The following is a 15,528-nucleotide window of genomic DNA, read 5'->3' on the forward strand; positions in this document are numbered from 1 at the left end:
TTATGACGTATTTCAGACATCCATGATAATAGCAATCATTTGTATATCTATGACTTAAAAATTTAGAGATAATAGCACCCTCCCTTCTCTTTTCTTTCTTTATATTCTTCCCTAGGGTAATCACTAGCCCGAATTCGTATCATTCCTGGGCATTTTTAAAACTTTTACCACTTGTGTGTTTATTTTGTGTGTGCAGATGATGAGTAAACCACAGACATCGGGCACATATGTTCTTAACAAAGTTCCTGTTAAACATCGCCTGGGACATGCAAGTGGTAACCAGAGTGATGCATCACACTTGTTGAATCAGTCAGGTGGTGCTGGAGAGGATTGCCAGGTATGCGTTTCTGTGACCCTCTGATTAATTAATTAATTAATCAGTCTATTTATAAGTTTTTATGTTTATTTGAGAGAGAGAGAGAGTGCACAGGCTGGGGAGGGGGAGAGCGAGAGGGAGACTCAGAATCTGAAGCAGGCTCCAGGCTCTGAGCTGTCTGCACAGATCCCATCGCGGGGCTTAAACTCACGAACAGTGAGATCATGACCTGAGCTAAAGCTGGACACTTAACCAACTGAGTCACCCAGGTGCCCTGATCCTCAAACATGTTTAAAATTGTTTAGTGACACAGAGAAATTAACAAATTCCTTTTCATCCAGATTTGTAATGTGTTGTTTCTTCAATTGAGGTGAATGTGACAGCTAACCTAAGTGTGGAGGGTATACTTGCCTAATTTCCATGATATGGCGAGAAATTGCTTAATTTTTTTTTTCTATTCAAAGCTCAGTAGGAATTTGAGAATTTTAGAAAAATATAATGAAGAAGATTCTGTCATAATCAAAAATCACACTTTGAAATGTATGTTAAGTAGCTGCTTTTGCGTTTAGGAGTATATCTATACAGTGACTCTCCACATGGTGATTATTTCTAAGAGGGCTTGGAAAATTCTGAAGAAGAATTAACTCTACTAAACATGAAAAAATATGAAGCCCATGTAACTAAGTCAATTAATACTGGCACATGAAGAGATAGACTAGTGGAACAGTATAAAAGATGAGAAATAGACTCCCTTGCAAATAGGAATTTATTAGATGTCAACACCGTATCTCAGGTCAATGGGGAGAATATGGACTTTTTGATAAATGGTATTTGGATAAGTGAATAGCCATATAGAGGAGATAAAATTAGATCCATTTTTAAAATTACATAATAAACTAGGATAATTTCCAAAAAGATCTGAGAATTTAGATGCTGATGGAAATGCTAAATGTTACAATCCCCATGAAAGCATATTTGGCAGTGTATGGCAAAATTATGTATGCATTTATTCTAAATCAGTAACCTCCTTCTCAGAGTGTATGCCAAAAGTACATTTGTCAAACTATGACAAAATATATGTACCAGGCAAGTAATTGTAGACTATAATAGCAAAAGACTGGAAACAATCCAGATGTCCATCAGTAAGGGACTAGTTACTTAAAATGTAATACAGTAGCATAAGTGCAACTTTACAACGGAACAAGAAATATCTTCATATGTACCATAAGGTAATCATGAGGATATATTAGGTAAAAAAAGATGGTACAAAACATATAGAGTCAGCCACTGTTAGTGTAAGCAAGTAGGGCCATTGAACACATAGTATTTGACTAATAGCAGAAACAAGAATTCCTAAAATTAATTTAAAAAATTTTTTTAGAATTTAAATTTTGGTGGTTACGGCAAGGATGGAAGAAACTAGACAACCTTAATGATCTTGTTTTGTAGATTTGTCTTGGAACCATATAAATGCTATAAATGCAGCATTCAGTCATAAAATAAAATGAAAAAAGTAATCTCTAAGAATTAAAAAGTGAAACAGATGAACTAATATGTTTACATAGAGAATATTTTATTTTTTAAAGTTTATTTGTTTGAGAGAGAGAGAGAGAGACAGTGTGAGCAGGGAGAGGTGGAAGGGGAGAGAATGAATCCCACACTGATTGCGTAGAACCCATTGTGGGGCTTGATCTCACGAACCACAAGATCATGACCTGACCCAAAATGAAGAGTCATATCCTTAACTGACTGAGCCCATAGAGAGTACTTTATAATACAGCTATTTGACTTTATATTCCCAATGAGATGCACCCAGGTGACAAAAAGCAGTTTTAAAAAGTATTTTTCAGTAATCATATTGTTACTCTAAAACCTTGTGTTAGAATTGTAGGATAAATCAGATGAAGAATTATATTAGTGCCACTGACAACTGAGATTTTCAGTGTGATTCAAAAGATGTGTATGATAGATTAAGTAAAAACATTGTAGTCCTATGTTTGAATTGAAAGTATGGTAGATCTTGAACAACATGTGTCTGAATTGTGCAGATTCACCTAAACATGGATCTTTAAAATAAATACAGCACAGGACTGTAAATGTATTTTCTCCTATTATTTGCTTAACATTTTTTCTCTATAGTTTCTTATAAGAATATAGTATATGAAAAATATAACATAAAAAGTATGTGTTAGTTGACTGTTTATGTTATTGGTAAGGCTTCTAGTCAGCACTAGGCTATTCTATTAAGTTTTGGGGAAGTCAGAAGTTAAGTATGTGGATTTTTGATTCTTGGTGGAGGCGGGGAATCTAGCCCCTTAACCTCTGAGTTATTCAAGGGTCAGCTGTATTGATACACATTCACATATTGTTTTATCTTAAAAAAATAGTAACCAATAGAAAGCTCCAAAACATTTCTTAATTGTATTCACTGAAAAGGTCTAGAAATAATAATCAATCATTCCAAGGGTAATTACCCCCTGCTCCCTCCCAGGCACCCAGAGGAGCCAAGGGTTTTTGAAGAAATAGCTGTCCCCAGATCTGGAGCTGGCAGTGTTCCAGATGACTCTAGAATATTTTGTTCACTCAGTAAATGAAGTTGTCAACGATCTCTGGAATCCTGTCAAAGACTGAGAAGATGTCAAAAAGGCTTTAGATCTACTGACTTGAAGGAAATTCAGAGAATAGGGGAATATGTTACAGGGCATCATAGAATTCTGTGGTGAATACTGCAGGATGAATGACTTGGTTTTTCAGCAACACTTTGCAAGGAAAAGAAAGAGATGGGAAAGGACGTGGTCTCAAAAGAGACTACAGAGGTCTAACCAGTTGCTGTAGATGGACCTTAATAGATCCCAATTCAAATGGGAAAAGTGTTTAGAAAATAAAGTCTTGTGATGTGACTATCTAATGATAGTAAGGAGTTGTGGTAAGTGTGATGATGGTATTGTGGTTATGTTTTAGAAAGGAGTCCTTATTTTTAAAGATACAGCTGAATATTTACGGATAAAACATAGAAACATAGTGTTTGGTATGCATGTTGGGATTTAGGTAAAACAAAATTATAGTTGTCTCCCCTGACCTATGGGGACACTTTCTGAGACCCCCAGTGGAGGCTTGACACCATACATAGTACCAAATCCTATTATGTGCTATGTTGTTTCCTATAAATACATACCCATAATAAAGTTTATTAAGTTAGGTACAGTAAGAGATGAACAATGGTAATATTAAAATGGAATAGTTATAGTAATATACTTTAATAAAGGAGAGGTCACTCAAAATATTGTACCATATTCATCCTTGTTGTGATGACATGAGATGGTAAATGCTAACATGATAAGGTGAAGTGAGGCGAATAGTATACACATGATGTAGTATTAGGCTTCTAGTGACCTTCTGACGAATCAGAAGGAGGGTCATCTGTTTCCAGACCACAGTTGACCTCGGGTAACAAACCATGAAAAGGCAAACTGGATAAGGGGAACTACTCAATTTTATGTCCTGATAATTGCTGGTGCTTAGTGATGGATACATCACCTTTGTAATATACCTCTTTTGTTTAAAAAATTATATTATAGGGGCGCCTGGGTGGCTTAGTCGGTTAAGCGTCCGACTTTCGCTTAGGTCATGATCTCACAGTTCGTGGGTTCGAGCCCCGCGTCGGGCTCTGTGCTGACTGCCAGCTCAGAGCCTGGAGCCTGTTTCAGGGTCTGTGACTCCCTCTCTCTCTGACCCTCCCCTGTTCACGCTGTCTCTCTCTCTCTCCTAGAAATAAATAAAACATTTAAAAAAATTATATTATAAAAAGATACCAAAACAGTGATAATTACAGATTTGGAAGTCAGACAGCACTGGTTGACTTGACCTGCCTCTTAATACCTGTGTGAGATAACTTGGGAGCATTGGTTTCCTTTTCAATAAACTGAGTTGCTATGAGGATTAAAAAATTTCATGTTAGTAAAGCATGGAAGAGGGGAGTGTTAAGTACATACTAAGTGCTCAGTACATTGCAGGTGTTGCCATTTGTGTCGGGAAAGCCTTGAACCAGAGAGATTGTACTGTTCCAGGTAGCTCTGCTATGCCTTAAAGAAGGGAAGGTTAACTGCAGAGTGGTCTGTTCAGAATGGGAAAGGAATCAGAATACCAAAACTAGCACAGTAAGAATGGCCACCACTTTGCTTTTGCAAAGTCAGACCTGTGAGCTAACTACTTATTTCATGTTTGATTATAAACTCATAGAGCATTTGATTTAAATAGGTTGTGATTACAAAGTACTTTCATCCTGTATTAGGTGATTTGGAGGAGGGTTTAAAGAAACAGGAATAATTCTGTGACCAGATATCTTAATTAGTCTTAACATAGGAAGGAAAACTAGAATGAGGCTAAAGCTATAATTGATAAAGAGGCTGCTCTCATTACTATTAGCCAGGTTAAAGAGAGACTCAGTCATTTTTACCGTTTGGATAGTATTCTTGTTTTTTGTTTTTTTTGTTTTTTGTTTTTCTGTGTTTACTCATGATTGTGGATTTGTTTTTGTTTTTGTCTTGACCCATCGTGGTCACAAGAGTGGGGTTTGTTGGAGGTTCATATTCTGTGAAATTGTTTAACAGGACAGTAAGGTGTCACTAGGAATACAGGCCCACTCCTAGATATAAGGTCCTAGATACAAGTGGCTGCGGTTCTTTTTCTGTCAATTAAAAAAATACAAAGAGAAGAAGGATGTGATTGCATTCAGAAACAACATTATTGCTAAAATTTTTGTTTTTGTATTTGAAATACAGTTGAATTTATATATACATAAAAACTGGTTTATGAATGAAGTTTTTAAAGTAAAGCTTAACTCCTGAAAAAAAAAGAAGTACATGTAGTCTTTCTCAAAATTATTTTAAAGCATTTCTAAGACTTAATTTAATTATACTTGTGTTTCATAGATCTTTTCAGCTCCAGGCCATCCAAAAATGATTTACAGCTCCTCAAACTTAAAGACGCCTTCAAAACTTGGTTCAGGGTCTAAATCTCATGATGTTCAAGAAGTTCTTAAAAAGAAACAGGTAACAGCTTTGGTTCTAATTTCCTTAAAGAAGGAAGGATCCATTGAATTCTTAAGCAGTTTTATTAACACATTTGAATAGCTCATGTTATGGAACTACATTATAATGTTTATTTAGCTGCTTCTTGATGCAGTATACATTTGAAAAAAAGGTGAACAGACAAAAGAATATTTTGCAGTTGCCTTTGCAGAGGCTACATCGCACACAGGGAAGATTATTTTCTCTGTAAAAATAAACAGCACTAAGTTGTCCTGTCTTGTTTTGGTTTTTCTCCAAGGTAAAGAAGCAGTTTTATTTCATTATTTCCTTTTACTTCCTCCCGTGCTTTGTAAGTTACACAGTGTTTTACACAAAGTTTGGCTTTTGTGTAGTTGTTATTCATATGACTTCTGAGTATCATTGTCATCTTAGATATAAACTCATATAGAATATTTTAAATCGAATAGATATTTATATGTATTATTTCTGTATAATTGGAGAATTGATTAATGGAGGGGTGGGAGGCAATATTTTCCTGGCAAAAATCGATAGAATTTGCTATCATTTCTGTACCCTAGCCTGCATCTCACATTTTTTAAACTTTAAACTTGAAAGATAAGGGATGTCTTATTACATTGGCAAGTGGAAACAGCTCTTATTTTTCCTCATACATCCATTCAGGTCATTCAAGAATAATTGTGATAGATACAGCTAATTAGCACTTAGCATTTTAAATATTTTTAAAAATACACTCATAAAGTCTCCTGTAGAAAATATATTTAACGTTTTCATTTCTGGTTTCATTGATTAGGAGCGAAATTTGTCTTGTATAGCATAAGGATGACCCAGAAGAAATGAGTTGTTCATTTATCAAATTATGCAAGTGTATCATTGGCAAATTTTGTTATCTGTTACTAATTTTTAAAATCTATTCATATAGGAAGCAATGAAGCTACAACAAGATATGAGGAAAAAGAGGCAAGAAGTGCTAGAAAAACAAATAGAATGCCAGAAGGTAAGACAAGAGCTCATTATTTGCCATCTGGAATTGATTTCTACAGGAGATTTTATAGATCTCCTACATAGTAAAGTTGATAAGGTTTGGTCATATTAAAAATTACTAAGTATAGTTTCCACTTTTTAATGTTTATTTTATAGATGCTAATATCTAAGCTAGAAAAGAACAAAAACATGAAACCAGAAGAAAGAGCAAATATAATGAAGACTTTAAAAGAGCTGGGAGAAAAGATCTCACAATTGAAAGATGAATTAAAAACATCTTCTGCAGTCTCCACACCATCTAAAGTTAAGACAAAAACAGAGGTATGTATTTTCATTTTCCATTCACCACAGGGTTGTTGAACTTCTGTTACATGCTTGGCACTTTGAAAGTACAGTGCAACTCTTAGGTAACTAATAGTCCAACGGGGAGACACAGTAACAATTTTTTTTTAAATGTTCCTATAGATGCTCTGTACTGTCTTTGGAAGAGGTGCTAATACCTTGTTTGAACAAAGATAGGTTTATTAACTGAATTTATGGTTTCTTTTCCTGAAGATGAAATTGCTAGAGTGATGGTAAAAAAAAGTAGTTTCCTATTTTAGCAGTTGTTTCTCTAATTCTGTAATACAGTGGAACCATCCCTTTTAATACTCAAAAGGTTTCATTGGGTTTAATATGGGTAACAGTGTGACCTAGAGTAATCAAAAGTTCTAGATCCACTTAAGTCTTATTTGGTTAATTGCCATTTGCTTCCTTACCTAGTAGAATAGTTACTTTACAAAGTGATTACATTGTACCATAGCTCTGTCAATGGAATTTATAAAAAAAAAAATTTTTTTTTAATGTTTTGTTTATTTTTTTGAGAGAGACAGCATGAACAGGGGAGGATCAGAGAGAGAGGGAGACACAGAATCTGAAACAGGCTCCAGGCTCTGAGCTAGCTAGCTAGTTAGCTATCAGCACAGAGCCTGATGTGGGGCTCCAACCCATGAACCGTGAGATCGTGACCTGAGCTGAAGTCAGACACTTAACCAACTGAACCACCCAGGCACCCCAATGGAATTTTTTAAAAAAGATTTTATTTTTAAGTAATCTTTATATCCAATATAGGGCTTGAACTCACACCCCAAGATCACGAGTCACATGCTTTTTTTCCCTGAGTCAGCCAGGCACCCCCTTGTAGTGGAATTTTAATTTCTATTTCTAGCCCTTTGAGAACTCAAAATAATAAATTTGTCAGATACATTGAATGCAAAGTTTTATGTCCAATATTATAATACATTTGAAATTGTGGTTCTGTATTCCTGGAGGGATATAAAATATTTCATCAGGATTATTTTGAAAAATTATAATAAAAAATATTCTTATTGAAATGTCCCCCCATTATAGAAGGAGCATACGTACATTTTAAAAATTAAAGAGGGGTACCTGGGTGGCCCAGTCGATTGGATGTCTAACTCTTAATTTTGGCTCAGGTCATGATCTCATGGTATGGTTCCTGAGGAGATTGAGCCCTGTGTTGGGCTCTGCACTGGCAGCATGGAGCTTTCTTGGGATATTCTGTCTCTCCATTTCTCTCTCTCTCCCAAAATAAATAAGTAAACTTAAAAAATTTTAAGAGAATATGGGAGTAGAAAATTCTCTCACAATCACACCATCTTTTTTTTTTTTTTTAATGTTATTTTATTTTTGAGAAACAGAGAGACAGAGCATGAGCAGGGAAAGGGCAGAGAGAGGAGACACAGAATCTGAAACAGGCCCCAGGCTCTGAGCTGTCAGCACAGAGCCCAACATGGGGCTCGAACTCAAAACTGCGAGATCATGACCTGAGCCAAAGTTGGCTGCTTAACCGACTGAGCCACCCAGGCGCCACTCACAGTCACACCATCTAAGGGTAGTTTGTCCCTCATACACAAAAAAAGAGTGGCTAAACATTATAGAGTTCAAATCTGAAAGCCAATTATGTAGATGTTACTTATGTTTTTATTATTATTGACTTTTTCCTATGTACTTATTTGCCCCACTGAGTTTGATTTATGGCTCCTTATTCTTAGAAAATTACTGTTAGCTCCATCTTCTCATTTGACTGTTTTCCAGAGTCTGATTTTTAGGCCATCTTTAGCAATGACACTGCTTGTTATTTTTTACTGATTTCATTATATTCTCTGTATGTTTTCACAGTTAACCTTTCTTAGAACACTCCAGTTTATTGCATCCTCTCATTCTCCTTTTGCCAAAAGAGATGTGTGTTATTTTTGAAGTATGATTCGGAATAAAATCTTGCAAGTTATCTAACAAATACATTTTTTACTCTTAATTTTTCCAAAGGCTCAGAAAGAACTATTAGATACTGAACTGGACCTTCACAAGAGGCTATCCTCAGGAGAAGACACAACAGAGTTACGGAAAAAACTCAGTCAATTACAGGTTGAGGTGAGATTAGAGAGGAGTTTCTGATCAACTATATGTAACACCTCAAAAAATACTTCCCTCTTTCTCTCTTTTCCAAGGTTCATTCTAGCAATGTATATTATATTCTCCCTTTTGTTGTTATTCAGGCTGCACGATTAGGCATTTTGCCTGTGGGTCGAGGAAAGACCATGTCCTCTCAAGGTCGAGGAAGAGGCAGAGGCCGTGGAGGAAGAGGAAGGGGCTCACTGAATCACATGGTGGTGGACCACCGCCCCAAAGCACTAACAGTAGGGGGATTCATTGAGGAGGAGAAAGATGAATTGCTTCAACATTTCTCAGTAAGTTTTCAAAGTTGGCAGATATCAACTTTAAAAACGCTTTATTCAGCATTTTCTTGCATTTTCTTTAAGTGTCAGATGTTTTATAGATTAGAAAATCAAGTTGTAAAAAGTGGGTATTAGCAAATTCTTATTAATATATTTGAAGGTCAAGAAGCAGCTCATGCTTTGTCATTCCATAATACCCCACATAAATGCGTTTGTAGTGACAAGTTGTTCCAAAGCAAATATTTGATTTTTGTTTTAGGGTTATATTAGATGTTTTGCCAGGTGTTCATAGTCAATAAGTGAATATAATCTGGGACGAAGGCAGAATTCAAAGGAAGAATTTATTAGGATAAGAGACACGTATAGTTACAGTATGTAAATGGTGGCAACCACTTTTAGATAAATATGCAAATAGAGATTCGCTGCAGGTAACCGTCTTTAATTTGCTTCATAAACAGAATATGTCTTCTTTCCAATCACTCATTCATACAATTAAATACCGAGTGTTACTTGTGGTAGCATGTTTTCATGCATGGTCTCATTTAATCTTAATAACCATATAAAATGCATGTGAAATCCCATGTGTATGGATAGGAAAACTCAAGTTTAAAACTTTAAAAAAGTGAGTCAGACATACAAAAAGGTCATACAGTAAGTAAGCGTCAGAACCAGGATAAAAATACAGTTCACTGTTAGCATATGGGATCCCTGTTCCTCAAGCACCTTTTTTTGAGAGAGAACATTTTCAACCCTATTCAGTGTTAAAGATGGTGAAGGAAATCTTTTTTTTTTTTTTTTTAATGTTTCTTTTTATTTGAAAGAGATACTGTGTGTAAGCAAGGGAGGGGCAGAGAGAGGGAAACAGTCCGAAGCAGGCTCTAGGCTCTGAGCTGTCAGCACAGAGCCCAACATAGGGCTCGAACTCATGAGCTGCAAGATCATGACCTGAGCTGAAGTTGGACACTTAACCGACTGAGCCACCCAGGTGCCCCGAAGGTGAAGGAAATCTTATAGAGCAGGACTTCCCTCTGATTATGAATTTGATGCCGCTTAATCCTTTTTCTCCCTGACTTTTTAGAGGATGGTGGGTTGTTACAGTGTCCAGATTTGAGAACTGTGCTGGCAACATTCTTCACCATTGATGCAGTTTCTTTCCTCAATTTGACCAATACATATATATGTGTATATATATATTTTTTTGTAAAGTGGGAAACCAGCTTTATGTATTTATTATGTATTATGTTTATTTTTGAGAGCGAGAGAGAGTGCACACATCCATGAGTGGGGGAGGGACAAAGAGAGAGGGAGACACAAGATCCAAAACGGGCTCCTCGCTGATGGCACAGAACCCAATATGGGGCTCGAACTCAGAAACCATGAGATCTTGACCTGAGCTGAAGTCAGATGCTTAACCAACTGGGCCACCCAGGCATGCAGGAGATTGTCTTTAAAGTGACTTCCTTAATGAGTAAAGAAGATAATGTATGGAGAGGTACACCGCACTCTTGTTGTGGAGGGTGAACGAATGTTGATTTTGTCTTTGAATATTAAGGACGTAAAATTAAAATCTCCTTGCCAATTATGTTGGGCATTTAGACCAAGTGCCAGCTCTGGTGAGGCACTAGTGAACTAAGTAAAGCAGGATTATTGTAAATTTGACTTTGCAGAAAGTGCTTGTTTCTGCAGAACAAGAGGTAATCTTTGTTAGGTAGGAAGCTGTGTGCTATATCTTGAGGGTCACTGGAGACTATATGTAGATATTTAAGTTTTAACCCACAGGTCATGCTCATATAGATCTCTTTTGTTTCTTATCAGTAGAATTATTCTAGGGGCACCTGGGTGGCTCAGTGGTTGGGTGGCCGACTTCAGCTCAGGTCATGATTTCACGGTTCGTGGGTTCGAGCCTGGCGTCAGGCTCTGTGCTGACAGCTAGCTCGGAGCCTAGAGCCTGTTTCAGATTCTGTGTCTCCCTCTCTCTCTGACCCTCCCCTGCTCACGCTGTCTCTCACTCTCTCTCTTAGAAATAAATAAAACATTTAAAAAGAAAATCATTCTAGAGCACCTGATAGTAACCAATTTTTATGTACACTCATTTGGTAAAGCTGAATTATGGTATTAGGTTTGAAGAAAGGGTATCTGTAGGCGTTTGGGCAAGGGGCAAACGAAGGAGGTGAGGCAAGTGAGGTAACTTCAAGAAGGAGAAATTGCCATCAGTTTGATGGCGTTTTGTTGTTTGTGTTGATAGAATGCTGTCAGACAGTCTTGAATACTAGAAACTCATTTACCCTGGTAATCCATACTTGGGCAGTGTAGTATGTTTTCTTTGAAAGAACTACTGAAATATGTATGCCCAGACTATTGTAAATAGATGTAGCAAACTTAATGGGTTACTCTTCTTTGAGGTCTTCTGTCTTCCTCAAAGTCAAAGGTATGATGGGTATTTTCAGTATCCTTTTACTGTCCTTAATGATTGAAAGGATCATGGATGGGCCATATATGTTTGAAAAGATGATACATGTGTTTTGTTTTAATGAAGCTCTTCTGCAGTGTACGAGGGCCTAATTCTGGAGTCCTCCTGTTTACTCTTGTATGAAGTAATCTGCTTCTACGAATTTATCGTAAGGGAATTATTATGGTTGTATGCAAACAAGGGCTTGTAAGGATGCTCAGTACAGCACCCTTTTTTTTTTTTTAATTTTTTTTATGTTTTTTATTTATTTCTAGGAGAGAGAGAGAGACAGCGTGAGCAGGGGAGGGTCAGAGAGAGAGGGAGTCACAGACTGAAACAGGCTCCAGGCCCTGAGCCAGCAGTCAGCACAGAGCCCGACGCGGGGCTCGAACCCACGAACCGCGAGATCATGACCTAAGCGAAAGTCGGATGCTCAACCGACTAAGCCACCCAGGCGCCCCAGTACAGCACCCTTTTAATGGTAAAAGGGACAACCTAAATGCTTTGTGGCATTTTGCTACTACTTAAAACGTTTTTAAAGACTAACGACATGAGAAAATTCTTAGGATTGACTTTTAGGTTAAAAAACAGCATACAAAATTATATGTAAATTTGAAATGAAAGTCTACTAAACTTTTGGTTCTGGGTTGGCAGAATTCATGTTGATTTTTCATTTTTTCTTTCCAAGGACCTACTATCCATGCTTTCAAAATGAACAGATATTACTTTCCGAATCAGAATTTTTAACATCACCTTCATTTTTAGGATGAAATATTAGTGTTTTGATACTATTTTTTAAAAAATTGCTTTTTCATCTTTATTTTGAGAGAGAGAGGGAGAGAGAAAGAGAACACGAGGGGAGGAGCAGAGAGAGAGAATCTCAAGCAGGCTATATACCCTGTCAGCACAGAGCCCAACTCGGAGCTCGATTACATGAACTGCAAGATCATGACCTGAGCTCATCTCAAGAGTCAGACGCTTACTTGACTGAGCCATCCAGGGGCCCCTATACTGTTTATTTTAAAGCCAAATTTGAGGATAGTGTTTATCTTTGGCTTTTAGATTGGAGGTACTTCTATTAAAAATAAAGTAAATTAAAGTACATACATATTTAAAACGCATAGTATATTTTACATAGAATGAGAGCTATATGTAACATAAAAAAATATAATAATATATAAATAAGTTGATATCATATATCAGTGGTCAGCTGAGTTTTTCTGTAAAGGACCAGTTAGCAAATATATTAGGTTTTTGTGTTCTACATAAAGTCTCTGTCATGTTAAGTAATCTCTATACCCAACGTGGGGTGTGAACTCACAGCCCCGAGATCAGGAGTTGCATGCTCTTCCACCTGGGTCACCCAGGCACCCCTCTTCTTTTTTACTGTTAATAACCTTTTTTTTTTTTTTTTTTTTAAATCTTAGTGCTTCATTTATTACTGAGAGAGAGAGAGACAGCGTGAGCAGGGGAGGGTCAGAGAGAGAGGGAGACACAGAATCTGAAACAGGCTCCAGGCTCTGAGCTAGCTGTCAGCACAGAGCCTGACGTGGGGCTCGAACCCACGAACTGTGAGACCGTGACCTGAGGAGACCCATGGTATATGTTATTGTATTAGTTTGTATATTAAGTATTTAAGTTAAAAATATGAGTAGTATTAGGTATCATATAAATAGAATTTTATGTATTTTAAAGGTAAAATCAGTGAGTCTAGAAAGAATTTTTTAAAGTCTTTATATATTTTTCATTTGACAGCTGAGGATATTAAAGACCTTTATGAAAAATTCCCTTTATACTTAGGTCAGAAGATGAAAATTTTAAGTCATAGAGCCTTGCTTGAGGGCACAGACAGGACAAGAGCTAATTCTTTTGCTCCTGATTCAAGAGAGGTTTGCCAGTTTTCAACAGGAACAGTTACTTATGCTAAATGTTTGGAGTACTTGAACTGCACTTAGACATTTTCAAGTAACACGCATGAAGTAACTAAGATTTTTGAGCTGTGGTAGTATGGTTTAGCTGTTGTACTCAGTGATACAGGGTGGAGCTTGATTTTTTTTTTTTTCCTTCGTGATTTTGAAGGTAATACATTCAGCTCAGGATGTTTGGTTGCAAGTGGAAGATGAATACCTTGGGAAATAGGAACATTTCTTTTCTTTTCTTTTTTTTTTTTCAAGAAATTTAGAGTTAGGGAGGTTTTAGGTTTAATTAATTCAGAAACTCAGCCACACAGGTTCTTTTCATATGTCTGCTCTGCCTCATATGTTGGCTTTGTTCTTAGGCATTTTTCTTCATGGTGGGATCACGACCACAGACATCATGGCCTCAAAAAAGAATGTCCAAAGGCAGAAAATAACAGTATCTTTCTCATGACATTTTAAGAAATCATTAGATAACCTTTCCAGAAAGTAACCCTGATTCAACCTACCCTCTTCCCCCCTCCCCCCACCCCTGGAATATACCACTCTCACTCAGCAGATGTGTCCTCATGTGTCTTAGCCAGAATTGTCCCTTACCCATTTGTAAACTAATCCTTGTTGAGGAAAATGGTTTCCATGATTGAATCAAAACTGTCATGGTTCCATATGCCACTTTACCAGTGATGAAAATCAGGGTCCAGTGGAATGGAAGGAGATTAAGCAGTTGTTGGTTTCAACAATAAGACAATGTCTTTTTAAAAGGTAAATTTCAGTTAACATAACAGTGTAATATTAGTTTCTGGTGTACAGTATAGTGATTCAACACTTAGTGTATCACCCAGTGCTCATTGTAACAAGTGCACTCATTAATCCCCATCTCCTATTTAAACCGTTCCCCTCTGGAAACCATCAGTTCTCTACAGTTAAGAGTCTGTCTCTTGGTTTGCGTCTCTCTCTCTCTCTCTCTCTCTCTCTCTTTTTTTCTCCTTTGCGCACTTGTTTTGTTCTTAATTTCCACATACTTCATGTGATATTTGTCTTTTTGCTGACTTACTTTGCTCAGCACAACATTTTGGCTCTATCCATGTAGTTGCAGATGGCAAGATTTCATTCTTTATTATAACTGAATAATATTCGTTAGTATTCCATTGGAATATTCTTTATCCATTCATCAGTCGATGGACACTTGGCCTGTTTCCATAATTTGGCTATGGTAATACTGCTATAAATACTGGAGTATATGTATCCCTCTGGATTAGTATTTTTGTATATTGTGTAAATACCCAGTGGTGCAATTGCTGGATTGTAGGGTAGCTGTATTTTGGGAGGAGGGGTAGTACTATTTTCCACAGTGACTGCACCAGTTTGTACTCCCACCAGTAGTGCAAGATGTTCTCCCTTTACCACATTCTTGCCAACACTTGTTGTTTCTTGTGTTGTTAGTTTTAGCCATTTCTGATAGGTGTGAAGTAATATCGCATTGGAGTTTTGATTTATATTTCCCTGCTGATGAGTGATGTTGAGCATCTTTTCCATATATCTGTTTGCCATCTGGATGCCTTCTTTAGAAAAATGCCTGTTCATGTCTGCTGCCCATTTTAGTTGGATTATTTAGTTGGATTATTTAGAGGGGGTGGGTTTTATAAGTACTTTATATTTTTTGGGTACTAACCCTTTATTGGACAGGTCATTTACAAATATCTTCTTTTCTATAGGTTGCCTTTTGGTTTTGTTGATTGTTTTATTCACTGTGCAGAAGCTTTTTATTTTGATATTGTCCCAGTAATTTATTTTTGTTTTTGTTTCCCTTGCTTCAGGAGACCCATTTAGAGAAATGCTGTTATAAGCAGTAATAGAGAGAGGCGCCTGGGTGGCTTAGTAGGTTAAGCGTCCAACTTTCGCTTAGGTCACGATCTCGCGGTTCGTGGGTTCGGGCCCCACGTCGGGCTCTGTGCTGACTGCCAGCTCAGAGCCTGGAGCCTGTTTCAGAGTCTGTGACTCCCTCTCTCTCTGACCCTCCTCTGCTCACGCTGTCTCTCTCTCTCTCTCTCCTAGAAATAAATAAAAAAAAATTAAA

The 15,528-nt window shown here is 37.0% G+C and overlaps 1 protein-coding gene across 4 annotated transcripts in view; it reads left to right on the forward strand.

Moving 5' to 3' along the window:
• RBM27 (RNA binding motif protein 27) overlaps positions 1-15,528 on the forward strand; it is a 77,363-nt gene that overhangs the window by 56,792 nt on the left and 5,043 nt on the right. For all 4 annotated transcript variants that reach the window (XM_039256698.1, XM_039256700.1, XM_039256699.1 and 1 more), the window contains 6 exons: positions 197-337; positions 5,248-5,367; positions 6,287-6,361; positions 6,505-6,669; positions 8,677-8,781; positions 8,907-9,098. In XM_039256698.1, the coding sequence (XP_039112629.1) occupies positions 197-337; positions 5,248-5,367; positions 6,287-6,361; positions 6,505-6,669; positions 8,677-8,781; positions 8,907-9,098 (798 nt within the window). The remainder of the gene's footprint in view (positions 1-196; positions 338-5,247; positions 5,368-6,286; positions 6,362-6,504; positions 6,670-8,676; positions 8,782-8,906; positions 9,099-15,528) is intronic.

Source organism: Hyaena hyaena, unplaced genomic scaffold (assembly GCF_003009895.1).
Source record: "Hyaena hyaena isolate Hyena2069 unplaced genomic scaffold, ASM300989v1 scaffold_585, whole genome shotgun sequence".
Lineage (NCBI taxonomy): Eukaryota > Metazoa > Chordata > Mammalia > Carnivora > Hyaenidae > Hyaena > Hyaena hyaena.